We start from the raw sequence: 12,287 nt of genomic DNA on the forward strand, positions 1-12,287 counted from the left end.
AAAAGTCAGGAAACAACAGGTGCTGGAGAGGATGTGGAGAAATAGGAACACTTTTACATTGTTGGTGGGACTGTAAACTAGTTCAACCATTGTGGAAGACAGTGTGGCGATTCCTCAAGGATCTAGAACTAGAAATATCATTTGACCCAGCCATTCCATTACTGGGGATATACCCAAAGGATTATAAGTCATGCTGCTATAAAGACACATGCACACATAATGTTTATTGTGGCACTATTCACAATAGCAAAGACTTGGAATCAACCCAAACACCCATCAGTGACAGACTGAATTAAGAAAGTGTGGCACATATACACCATGGAATACTATGCAGCCATAAAAAAGGATGAGTTCGTGTCCTTTGTAGGGACATGGATGCAGCTGGAAACCATCATTCTCAGCAAACTGTCGCAAGAACAGAAAACCAAATACTGCATGTTCGCACTCATAGGTGGGAATTGAACAATGAGATCACTTGGACACAGGAAGGGAAACATCACACACTGGGTCCTATTGTGGGGAGGGGGTGGGGGGAAGGATAGCATTAGGAGATGTACCTAATGTAAATGACGAGTTAATGGGTGCAGCACACCAACAGGGCACATGTATACATATGTAACAAACCTGAACATTGTGCACATGTACCCTAGAACTTAAAGTATAATAAAATGAATAAATAAATAAGAAACTGACTTTCAAGAATAATAATAATAAAAAAAAATCGAAGTATACCCATACATGAAGTACTATTTAGCAAGGAACTAACTACTGATATTGTGCATCAAATTAGATGAATGTCAAAAGCATCATGTTAAATGAAAGAAGACACTCAAAAGACTTGATGACTGATAAGATATAGGTGGTGATAAAAAAAAGTTGTCCAAGATTACTTGAAAGTTTCTTGTTTGGTTGTCATGACAGATTAAAATGTGTAAACCTTCCAAAAGAGAATAATGGAGGCCAAGAAAGAGTCTTATACAATGCCTAACTAAGAATTGGAAATAAGGACCAGCAGAGATTCAGACAAGAAGAAGAAAACACCAGTTAAGACAATATGGTAAATGAAAGAAGACAGAATTTTAAAAAGAATCATAATAGGAATCATAATACTGCTCTGAGGCACAGAACTAAGTGCTTCATCTACATTATCACATTTAATCCTCACCACCACCCCATGAAGTAATTATTTTAATTATTCTCAAATTAAAATCAGGACACTGAAGCTCAAAGATCTGAAACAATGTGGCTGAGATCATATAGTTAGCAAGGAGTCTAAGTGGATTTAATGGCAGATCTGTCTGATTTCAGAGACAGACTTCAGAGTTCGCTTCTTAGCAGTCTATAGGATCAATGCTGTAGAAAGAGCTAGTAGTACAAGGTTAATAAAAACGCAATCCCACATATTGTCTGGAATGATTAAAATAATTTTCTATAGTATCTACAATATTGTGACATATTTGTTAAAAGTTGTAGAAAATGGGGCAAATGTCATCTGGTTTAGCAGAGAAGTATTAGGTAGAAAGGACAATCTCACATGATTCTATATATTAACTAATTCTATTTAGGCCTAAAATGTCACTTGATTACTGTTTAGAATTTCAGACCTAATGAAGCATTTAGTTGTTTCTTGTTGCGACATAGCTGCTTCTTTACTGATTCACTTCATTTGTTCTGAAAATAATACTAGAGGCAATATGGAGAAACCAAAATTACAGCAGTGAACACTCATTCTCATTTCTGGGGACAACCACAAAGGTACATACCTGATATATGCCTGAATAAAACTGTTATATCAAAAATAATTTTCAAATACTTCTCAAGACAGATGCTGACTTGTGACAATGAGGTAGCTAGATCATAAAAAATCTTAGCAGAGTCTGACAGAAAGTACAGCATTAAAAGTGTTCTTTTAGCTATTATTCATTATAAATGAAAATGTTTATTACCGAAGAAGTGTTTTGAAAGAGACTTCTAACATTTTAATTTTCTAAAGTTTGAAGAAAATCAAAATGCGATAATAGATGCTATTAAAAAATGAATAGTATACATTTAAAATGAATATGTAATATTTTTACTGTTTATAATAGAACATAATGAACTGATAGTTACAGAAAAAAAGATTTCAGTGAACTCATTAAGTTCAAGAACTGCAACTTATTCAACTTTACATTTCCTGCATACTATGACATTTTGAAAATGTTCAACCTATATACAATTTTAATCTGGAAATTTTTCAAATTTATAATAATTTATATCTACATTATCTTAAAATTGTATCATCCACCAACTAAAAAGAAAACAAAACATAACCTAACATTAAAGGGAAAAAATGGAAAGGAAGAACTAGAAAATATACTTTTAAAAAATCAAAGAATAAGATTCAGACAAAAGGAGCAAGATGGGATAGGAATGCAAAATGTAAAAAAGATATTTTGTTATTCTGAAGTTCAGTAAAAAACAAATATATGTAATAAAACATGGCTTGAGTAGACAAGCTTGCGAATGTAATGTGTATTTTGGTCAGGCTAAACTAGAAAGGAGCTTTCATTTTTTACTTCTCTATCTTATTTCCTAGGTTTCTTGGGGCTTACACTTGTTTTACTGTCTCTGCTAAGGTAAGTTTTAAAAAACTATGTGTTAACTAAGTATTTTGCCAAATTCACCACTTTCTCCTGAAAGCAAGTATTTTAGTGGACTCCACAAAGTACTATGCCAGTCAAGAATATTGTTTTGAAGAATAAAGCACAACTGACCCTTGAACAACACGAGTCTGAACTGCGCAGGTCCATGCATACATAGATTTTTTTCAACCAGACACAGATACAGTATTTGAGAGATGTGAAACCTGTGTACAAGAAGGGCTGACTTTCAAATCTGTGGGTTTCACAGGGCCAATGGAGGGACTTGAGTATGTGATTTTTATATACTCAGGCAGTCCGAGAACCAATCCCCTGGACATACCCCAGGGACGATTGTAATTTAAAAATTGGTAAGGCGATGTTTCTTTCATCTTTCTTCCCCATTTATGGAGCATATGGCTATTAAGCTAAAAGATATTTGAGGATACTAGTTACATCTACAACAGTTCTTGACTACACAGATACATCAAAATACATTTCACCTAGGCTGATTTTGTTTAGGTATTTGTTTAAAATCTTGGAAAATCTATGAAAATTTTCACAATACTTGACCCTTCAAATAACATAAGACTCACTACGAAAGTATTCCAACCCTTAAAATTCATGTCAGCATTTGATAAATGAGATTAATCTCTTCAAAAGCCTTATTTTTTCAACTACAAGAACCTCAGCATATATCAGAGTTTTGTTCTAAGTACAAGACTTTGCCAAAAGCAAAGGCACTCAATATATAATTTTAATAATGAAAACCTAGACTATTAGAAACCAAGCTGTGTGTGGAAAGAATAAATCATTTAGGTGAAAGGGTAACAAACATTTAATTCAAGGATAATGCAGCCCTGAGGGAAAATATGCACATGAACGAAGCTTATGAAATTGGTTCAATGCCTATGCAAAGAAAAAAATAATTAGTTTATTTTAAAGCTGCCTATAAAACATTTTCAATATTGCAGTATGAATTATTTATAGAAAAACATACATCTAACGTTAAAGTTACAATTTTATTGAAAGATCTTGAGTACTATGAGAGGAACTAGAAATAGGAATATATCATTTTATGTATGTAATATTTGGGTGATTCTCTTTTTAATTACATGATTCCCAAAAAGTTAAGATATCAGTTTGATCAGTATATTTTTATCTACTTTTTTCTTTCAAAATTAAAGAAGTAAAACTAAGAGTGGGATACACTTTATTTAAATTATAAAAATGCCTTTTAAAGTTGACCAATACACTCAAGGTGTGTTACTCCAAAATCATAATAGCTAATTTAAAAACTGAATGAACATGTCTAAGCTTAAATAATAAAAAAAATTTTTTTTAGTGTTTTTGAACTTAATGCAGAATCTTAGGGAAAGCATTTGGATTTGAGGTTTACTATAATGGTACTATGTGTGCTACCAAAAAAGGTCAAATGTATCCATAAGACTCTTGTGTTTGGAATATTACGTTTAATTAATTTTCTGATTAATAATGTGGCACAGACTCTACAGAAAGCCACATAGTGCTTGAATACTGGTAGTAGGCTTATAGTTTTCTGAACCTTTCTTGAGAGAACTATTAATATGACAGAGGCCGGGCACAGTGGCTCACGCCTATAATCCCAGCACTTTGGGAGACTGAGACAGAAGGATCACATACAATAATAAACTTTAAAGAGTAATACTTAATATATAATTAATATAAGGATTGCCAATTTACGAACACTAGAGGGCAGTAAAACACTAAGAAGATATATTTAAATTACAGATCTAAAACTGGCAAAGGCAAGTCAGTACATTCTTTTATTAGAAAATCGTAACAATTTAATGAATTTACTCCTTTTTAGGTTACTAAAGTACAAAGCATTCTTTAGTGTGTCATTTTAGTGTAACTTACTTTGCAAAATCCAAGTAAGAAATGTGTCCATGATAAAATCCTGGTTTCATCTCTTTCCAGGAAGTTATATTCTTTACAAAGCGCACCTAAAAAGGGAGAACACACTCATTATGCACAATTTAAATATGAGATTTGATGATAGCAAAATATTTCCAAGTTAGGAATTTAAAAACCTAAAACCATTCTTACAGAGCTTGAAACACAGGTTAGGACTAAGGAAAGTATAGTGTAATCAGTAACTACTAAAATTCATCATAGAGACAGCTACTATCATTACACTCAGAAAAGAGTGAAAGATGATTCTGAAAACAAACTCGCACAACGAAATCCTTTACAATGCCGTAGAGTAAGTACATTTACATAGGGTCGGAGGAAGGTCACTGTGGGGATATTTGCATCTACATCCCGCCAACACACACGCTAAAGCAGGCAATATAGGGACATTCTAAGCATATCAAACGTTTTCTTCTCAGACGCTTGCTGTTCATAAAAGTTTATTTTTATTAATGACTCAACAAATAAAAGTAATCTTTAAACCAAAATGATTTTAAAAGCTGATGGTTATCAGAAGATATTTAAGAGTTAACAGCAGACATCACAAGCTTGTTGATAAAAAGATTAATAAAATTAAGAGATGTAATACAGGTCAAAATATTTAAAATTTCTAAATATTTAACTTACTGGAATTAAAGTATACAAAATTAATATGAAAATTCTATAAGTATGTTTTAAAATGTCTAATAACTGGTTAATATAGAATTTGATAAACCTAAGTATCACTAGCTGCAAAGCAGTGATATACAATTTCTCAATGGAAAATGGTATACATTTTTGATAAGCAAATCTCTGCACGATAAACAGCAAGTGGCTAAGAATCTCTTCTAGAACCTAGATAGAGTGCAGAAAGTTGGGGCAGTGAGGTCCACCAACCTATACTGCACCAAAAGCATCTGCAAGCTATGACTTCAGCCTCTCAAACACAGAACTATCAATTGCATAATTCTGGCAATTTATCAATCTTTCATTTACATCATAGAATAGGGATAGTCACATGGAGATATTCTGGAACACTTCATACTACACTCAATAATATCAATGAATGATGATAGCTGCCTCCTATTAAAGGCCTACTGGTAGGTGAGGGAGGGGAAACAGTGCAGATATAGCTATATGTCAGAGAATGTAAACTAGAGAAAAATGAGTTCCGGGAGAATTTATCTTTTAGGGGAAGCATTAATAACTCACATACTAAGAGAAATTATGAAGCTTTTAGAATGGAAATGGTATATATGCCTTACTTGGCCGCTCCATACACACATACATCCTTAAATTAAAATCTCAAAATGAACTGCAGATAAAATTAGGTTGCATTAGAAAGTATACAATGTCATCTTAGCAGATATTTTCAATTTTTTTCCCCACGGAAACTGAAAGAGCCAAATAAATGTGATTTGAGGTTTTCATGTTCTTTCCAATTCTTCAACTAAGGCACCAAACAGAATGAAAATACCAAATTGCAAATGAAACAGAAACAAAATATAAAATTAAATAATCCAGAGCCTACATCTTTAATATACTTTACATGCTGAATATGAAAAGTCTTTATAGCTGTCACTCAATGGTACATTATTTCCTATAAACCTTTGGTTCTATGAAAATCAGTTCTAGTATTTCAACTAAAAATGAGAGGAAAAAAGATGGCAAAGAGAATAAGGAATTGAAGATGGTGGCTAAAGGGAGCTTAAGACATATTTAGCAACTCACCTCTGTTTTCCAGAAGCTGAGATTTAATGTGGACATGGTGATGTAGGAGGGAAATGAAAGATGCTACATTGAGGTCTGAAAAAATAGTGTTATATAAACTAAATAGCAGGGAAGATCATAGTACGAGCTTGGAGTATACTGTGGTGAAAGACTTAGGCAGAAATAAGAGTCAGGTACAAATTCAAGTATTCTTTTTCCTCCAACGAAGCTTCCTAAGAATGGTCAATATTAAACTAAACCCTCTCCTGAGGATGAGTGATATCTCACCCAATGTGTGTCCTTAAACACAAAGTGAAAAAAGCCCAGGAAGCTGGGTAATGTCTACACTACCACCAGGCTTCTCATTTCTTCTAGGTTTTCCAATTTACTGGCATATAGTTGCTCATAGTAGCCTCTAATGATCCTTTGAATTTCTGTGGTATTAGTTGTAAGGTCTCCCTTTTTATCTTGGGCTAAAGTTTCTTGATTTTGTTTATCTCTTCAAAAAACCTTTTTTTTTTTTGAGACGTAGTCTTGCTCTGTCGCCAGGCTGGAATGTAGTGACGCGATCTCAGCTCACTGCAACCTCCGCCTCCCGGTTTCAAGCAATTCTCCTGCCTCAGCCTCCCAAGTAGCTGGGACTACAGCACCCAGATAATTTTTGTATTTTTAGTGGAGACGGGGTTTCACCAGGTCGGCCAGGATGGTCTCAATCTCTTGACCTCGTGATCTGCCTGCCTCAGCCTCCCAAAGTGCTGGGATTACTGATCTTTTTGTATTTTTTTGTTTCAATTTCATTTATTTCTGTTCAGATCATCATTATTTCTTCTATTCATTTTGGATTTGGTTTGCTCTTGCTCTTCTAGCTCTTTAAGATGCACCACTAGGTTATTTGACGTTTTTCTGCTTTTCTGATATAGGCACTGATTGCTATAAACTTTCCTGTTAGCACAGATTTTGCTGTATCCCATTCATTTTGGAAGGTTGTATTTCCATTTTCATTTCTTTTAAGAAATTGTTAAATTTCCTTCTTAATTTCTTTATTGACCCATTCGTCACTCAAGAGCATGTTGTTTAATTTCCATGTGTCTTGCTATTGGTTTCTAGTTTTATTCCACTGTGATCAGAGAAGATATCTGATATTATTTCAATTTTTTTTTGAACTCTTTAAGACTTGTTTTGTGACCTAACATGTGATCTATCTTTGAGAATGATCCATGTGCTGAGGAGAAGAATGTATATTCTGCAGTCATTGCATGAAATGTTCTGTAAATATCTAGTAGGTCCATTTGGTGTATGTTGCAGATTAAGCATGATGTTTCTTTGTGATTTTTCTGTCTGGGTGTTCTGTCCAGTGCTGAAATAGGGGTCTTTAAGTCTCCAGCTATTATTGTATTGGGGTCTATCTCTCTCTTTAGCTCTAGTAATATCTGCTGGATGCTCCAGTATTGGATAGACATATGTTTAAAAATTTTACATTCTCTGCTGAATTGACTCCTTTATCAATATTTAGGGCCCCCGAGCACTTTAGCCCATGGTGGCCGGGCTTGCTGGAACTGAGATACTAACTGCTGAGATGGAAGATTAACCTCTGGCTAGAGCCGTCTAAATGTTCCTTCTGTGGACACCAGCTGAGCTCTGCCCCATGTTACCTTCTGTTGTAACAGGGCAGCACCATATTCAAAGGCAAAGTCCCGCAATCACTGTGCTCTCCCCATCCCCAGGGTGCAGATTCTCTTTCTGCGCCATGTGGCAGCTACCAGGAGGAATGGGGGAGGGGTGGTGTAGGAGATACAAGACTGTGTTTCCTATCCTCTTCAGCGCTTCTTTCCTTAATATGTTAAAACTAGGTACTATGATTGCTCACCTGATTTTTGGTTCTTACGGGGTGCTTTTTTGTGTGGACAGTTTTCAATTTGATGTTCCTGCTGGGGGACAATTGCTGAAGGCCTCTATTTGGTCATATTGCTCTGTCTTCCTCCCCCATATCATGATTCTGCTTAAACCAACTTGGACAATGAAAGTCTCAACTTTTATCCACTACTAAGGCAATCCCTCAGATCCAGTCATTCAAAACTACTCCACCTCTCCAGCATCTCAAAGCTCTGTTGATATAACTCTCACAATTGTTTATTTCCTTGTGAATTCATTCATTAACTTTATTATCATATCAACTTCCAATTCACCCTGATCACTACTCTCTTTACTGGACAACCATTTTAACAATAACCCTTGACATTTGCTGCCTTGTCTTTTTATTATTTTGGGTAACCACTGGGGTTGCTGAGTACTCCTGGTTGAAACCAAGAGACTACGTCTAAATATCTATGTAGGATTTTGAATTTTACTTCCTAAATTCACGTTATCTGAGGTAAATTCAGGTGATTATTATTGCTTTAAAATTTTCTAGACTGCATTGTTTTTTCTCTCTCTCTTTTTTTTTTCTTTCTTGAGACAGAATCTCATTCTGTCACCCATGCCGGAGAGTGTAGTGGCATGATCATAACTCACTGTAACCTCTAACTCCTGGGCTCAAGTGGTCCTCCCACCTCAGTCTCCCAGTAGCTAGCACTGCAGGAATGCACTACCACGCCCAGCCAAGATTTAACTTCTTTTTTTTCTTTTTTTGGTAGAGTAGTTAGCAGGGCTGTGCTTGAAGTCCTGGGCTCAAGCGATCCTCCCACCTCAGCCTCCCAGAATCCCAAAGTGCTCACAGGCCTGAGCCACTGTGCCTGGCCTCTACTATTGCTAAAGTCCTCGAAACACACAGAATCTCTTTCTAAGCTCAAATTAAAAGCATACTAAAGGCTACATATGTAATATATCTGGCATATGTATTTTTCTTTCATCTCATCAGCATTTAACTAAGGCAATATGTTAAAGTTTCATTAACATAGCTGTGGCTGATTTAAAATTTGCAGTGAATCAAAAGATGCTGAACTGAGGTTTACCTTCTCTTTATGAAGAAAAAAGTGTGAAGCAAATAAATGATGTCAGTATGGCTAACATGATTCACATTAATCTAGAAAACAGTCTGAGCATTTGAAAATGTTGGCCAGGTGTGGTGGCTCACGCCTATAATCCTAGCAGTTTGGAAAGCTAAGGCAGGCAGATTTCCTGAGCTCAGGGGTTTGAGACCAGCCAAGGCAACATGGTAAAACCCCGTCTCTACTAAAATACAAAAAGTTAGCCAGGCCTGGTGGCTCATGCCTGTAATTTTAGCTACACGGGAGATTGAGACAGGAGAATCACTTGGACCTGGGAGGTGGAGGTTGCAGTGAGCCAAGATCGCACCACTGCACTCCAGCCTGGTCTAGTCTGGGCGACAGAGCAAGACTGTGTCTCCAAAAAAAAAATAAAAAAGTATCATTTACATACTGCTGAAATTCCATATTATCTTTATCTCCTCTTCAAAACTGTTCTCCAAGGAAATAATATAAGTAACTCCCTTTGAAAAACAGTACTTTCAAAAGTTATACTTTTAAAGTATTAATTCGGCCACTTCTCCTTTTACACGTTTAACATTTATCCTTAGTTCTCCATAACTTTCCTGGTCTCTACTCTTCCACGTTCATCTTTTCTCTCTCATCAGTCTAGTCCCAGTTCTGCTCTATCATGATCTGCCCTCTCACCTCCCTGTACCACTTGCTTTGTCTTTCAGTTTGTTTTCTTCTGGTATTTCTCTTGGGCATGCTGCCGAAGACCTTGAGGCAAGGTTCAAAAATACAGAGGAGTAAGAAGAGGACACTGAGATTAGGTAAGCAAACTTCTACTCAGTTCATTTTACGGATTCTTACTGACTATACTTGGCACAAATGAAAGGTAAAGTGATAGGCAAAAAAGGAGCAAAACTTAATAGTATCAATTGAAGTTAAGGAGACTGAAGACACTGAAAACTCTGGCTTGGGAGAAGAAATAAGGCCACGATAGTAACTTAAATCATAGAAAATTTTCATACGCTGATTGAAATATGCTACCAAGAAGAATGTTTCAGATGCAGTAGTCAGATATAGTACATGAAAAGCAGCTAGCCTGAAGCAGAGAGTAAACTGTGACTTTTGTTGGATCTGATGACTTAAGTCAGGCTAGCAAGAAATAAGAAGAGACCTTAAGGAAAAACACAAACAATATAGGTAATGGTGTTGGGGTTTTCTGTTAGTTGAATCAGACCTGAACTGATGTTACAGGAAAAAGCTAAGAAGCACCCATCTCACTAACAGTAGTGTCTTGACCTATATTCTTAACAGATCAACCTCAATATTGATTATCTGTGATCACAAAAGCATTTGTCTTCACCATCTAAAAGAGCAGGGATGCCATTCTGAACATTCTGGCCAAATTCCAACTCTGTAATTACTATCTGTTGAATGAATGCTACTATTAACTTGAGTAATTACTATATACTGAACTCCCACTGATGCATTTACTTAAACATTTCTTGTATGGCTGTGGGTACTTTTATGAGACTAAGCCAGGAAGAAAGTTTTCTACACTAACAGGAAAACAAAGTAGTGGTTGGATAAAAATATATGAAAAGTTTGCAGTAATTGAACATATCCTCACCGAAGTTCAGAGCTGTGCTGCTCAACCTGTTTTAGGAGTATACGGCAGGGGGCTGGTTCCCAATCCAGCTAAGAGATAAGAATAGATCATATTGCTGTCAATCAGAGGGGCTCACTCTGCCAGTAATTATTATCATCTACCGCTATCAAAATCTATGTTGGTCCATTTGTTCATTCATTCATCATTTATTTAACAAAAAATGTACAGTTTCTACTATGTCTCAGGTACTATGCTAAACATAAGGGATATAGTGGTGAACAAGACAGACAAAGTTCCGGTCCTTAAAGATCTTGTAATAGAGGAAAAAACAGGCAGCAAACAAACCAATATGTAAGATAAGTCAGTAAGCTGATTAGTAGCAGAGAAGACACAACAAGAGTGATATGGTACACAGTAACTTAGAAGAGGTAATTAATATGTAGTACGGAAAGGCATGGTTTTTCTAAGAGGACGTCATTAACCTTAAATGGATAACACGAAGCCAACTCTGGAAGAAGTCAGGAGAAGTGCATTCTAAGAGGAAAGGATAAGTGCAGAGTCCTTAAAACGGGAAAGGCTTGGCGCATTCAATGAAACACAAGGCCAGTGTGGCTAGTGGGTAAGAAGTTGGTGCACACAAGGGCTAGATTAAAAAGGGCCTCTGGGTCTACATAAGAAATGTGGGTTTTGTAGGGGAGATAGGAATAATAAGTTAAAGATAAATACCCTACCATCCTGGGAAGACTAAAATATTCATCTTCCCATATCCCTACCGAGAATCATCATCTGGATCTTTGTTACTCAAACCGCAGTTTAAAGACCAGCAGCATTAATTTTGGCATCAAGTGGGAGTTGTTTAGAAATTGAAAACTGGGCTCCATTTTGATCCTTCTGAATCTGAATCTGCATTTTAACCAGTGATTAGCATACATATTATAGGTGGAGAAAATTCATCTAAAGTGCTGCTCTGAAAAGTATCTGCAACTCCTGGTGAACCATGGGCTCTAATGCAGATAACCTAAAGTTGGCTTGAGAGTGAATTAAAAGAAAAAAATTTACATTGTTCTTCAGAGAATACAAATTCTAGATATTTCCAATGTTTTAACAAAAGGGGTTAAATATAATCATAGACCTAAACATATGAGAGCAAAAAAGAATTTTTTTGAAAAATCATAAAAGATGTTGCTAATCACATATTTGGTATGGCTAAAGACATGATGTTCTCTAATGTAAAGATACTTGCATGACAGCAAAGCAAACTCCATTTTTCAACTAGAAGAGTTGATTGATTACCCATCTCTTGCCAGTTCCTATCTATTAACTAAGTAAAGCCCATCTCAAAAATATCTTTAATGACTGAGTCCACGCCTTATTCTAATTGCTTAGTTTCTCATACCTTATATTCTCAAATGTTTATCTTTTAATATCCTTCTTTTAACTTTTCAACTTTTTATTTTTTATTTATTTATTTATTTATTTATTTAT

General features: G+C 35.6%; 1 protein-coding gene across 2 annotated transcripts in view; it reads right to left on the minus strand.

Moving 5' to 3' along the window:
* Positions 1-12,287, minus strand: part of HS2ST1 (heparan sulfate 2-O-sulfotransferase 1) — a 197,249-nt gene that overhangs the window by 24,913 nt on the left and 160,049 nt on the right. For both annotated transcript variants that reach the window (XM_017850965.1, XM_017850953.1), the window contains exon 3: positions 4,518-4,603. In XM_017850965.1, coding sequence (XP_017706454.1) covers positions 4,518-4,603 — 86 coding nt within the window. The remainder of the gene's footprint in view (positions 1-4,517; positions 4,604-12,287) is intronic.

This window comes from Rhinopithecus bieti, unplaced genomic scaffold, assembly GCF_001698545.2.
Source record: "Rhinopithecus bieti isolate Rb0 unplaced genomic scaffold, ASM169854v2 scaffold_1467, whole genome shotgun sequence".
NCBI classification, from domain to species: Eukaryota; Metazoa; Chordata; class Mammalia; order Primates; family Cercopithecidae; genus Rhinopithecus; species Rhinopithecus bieti.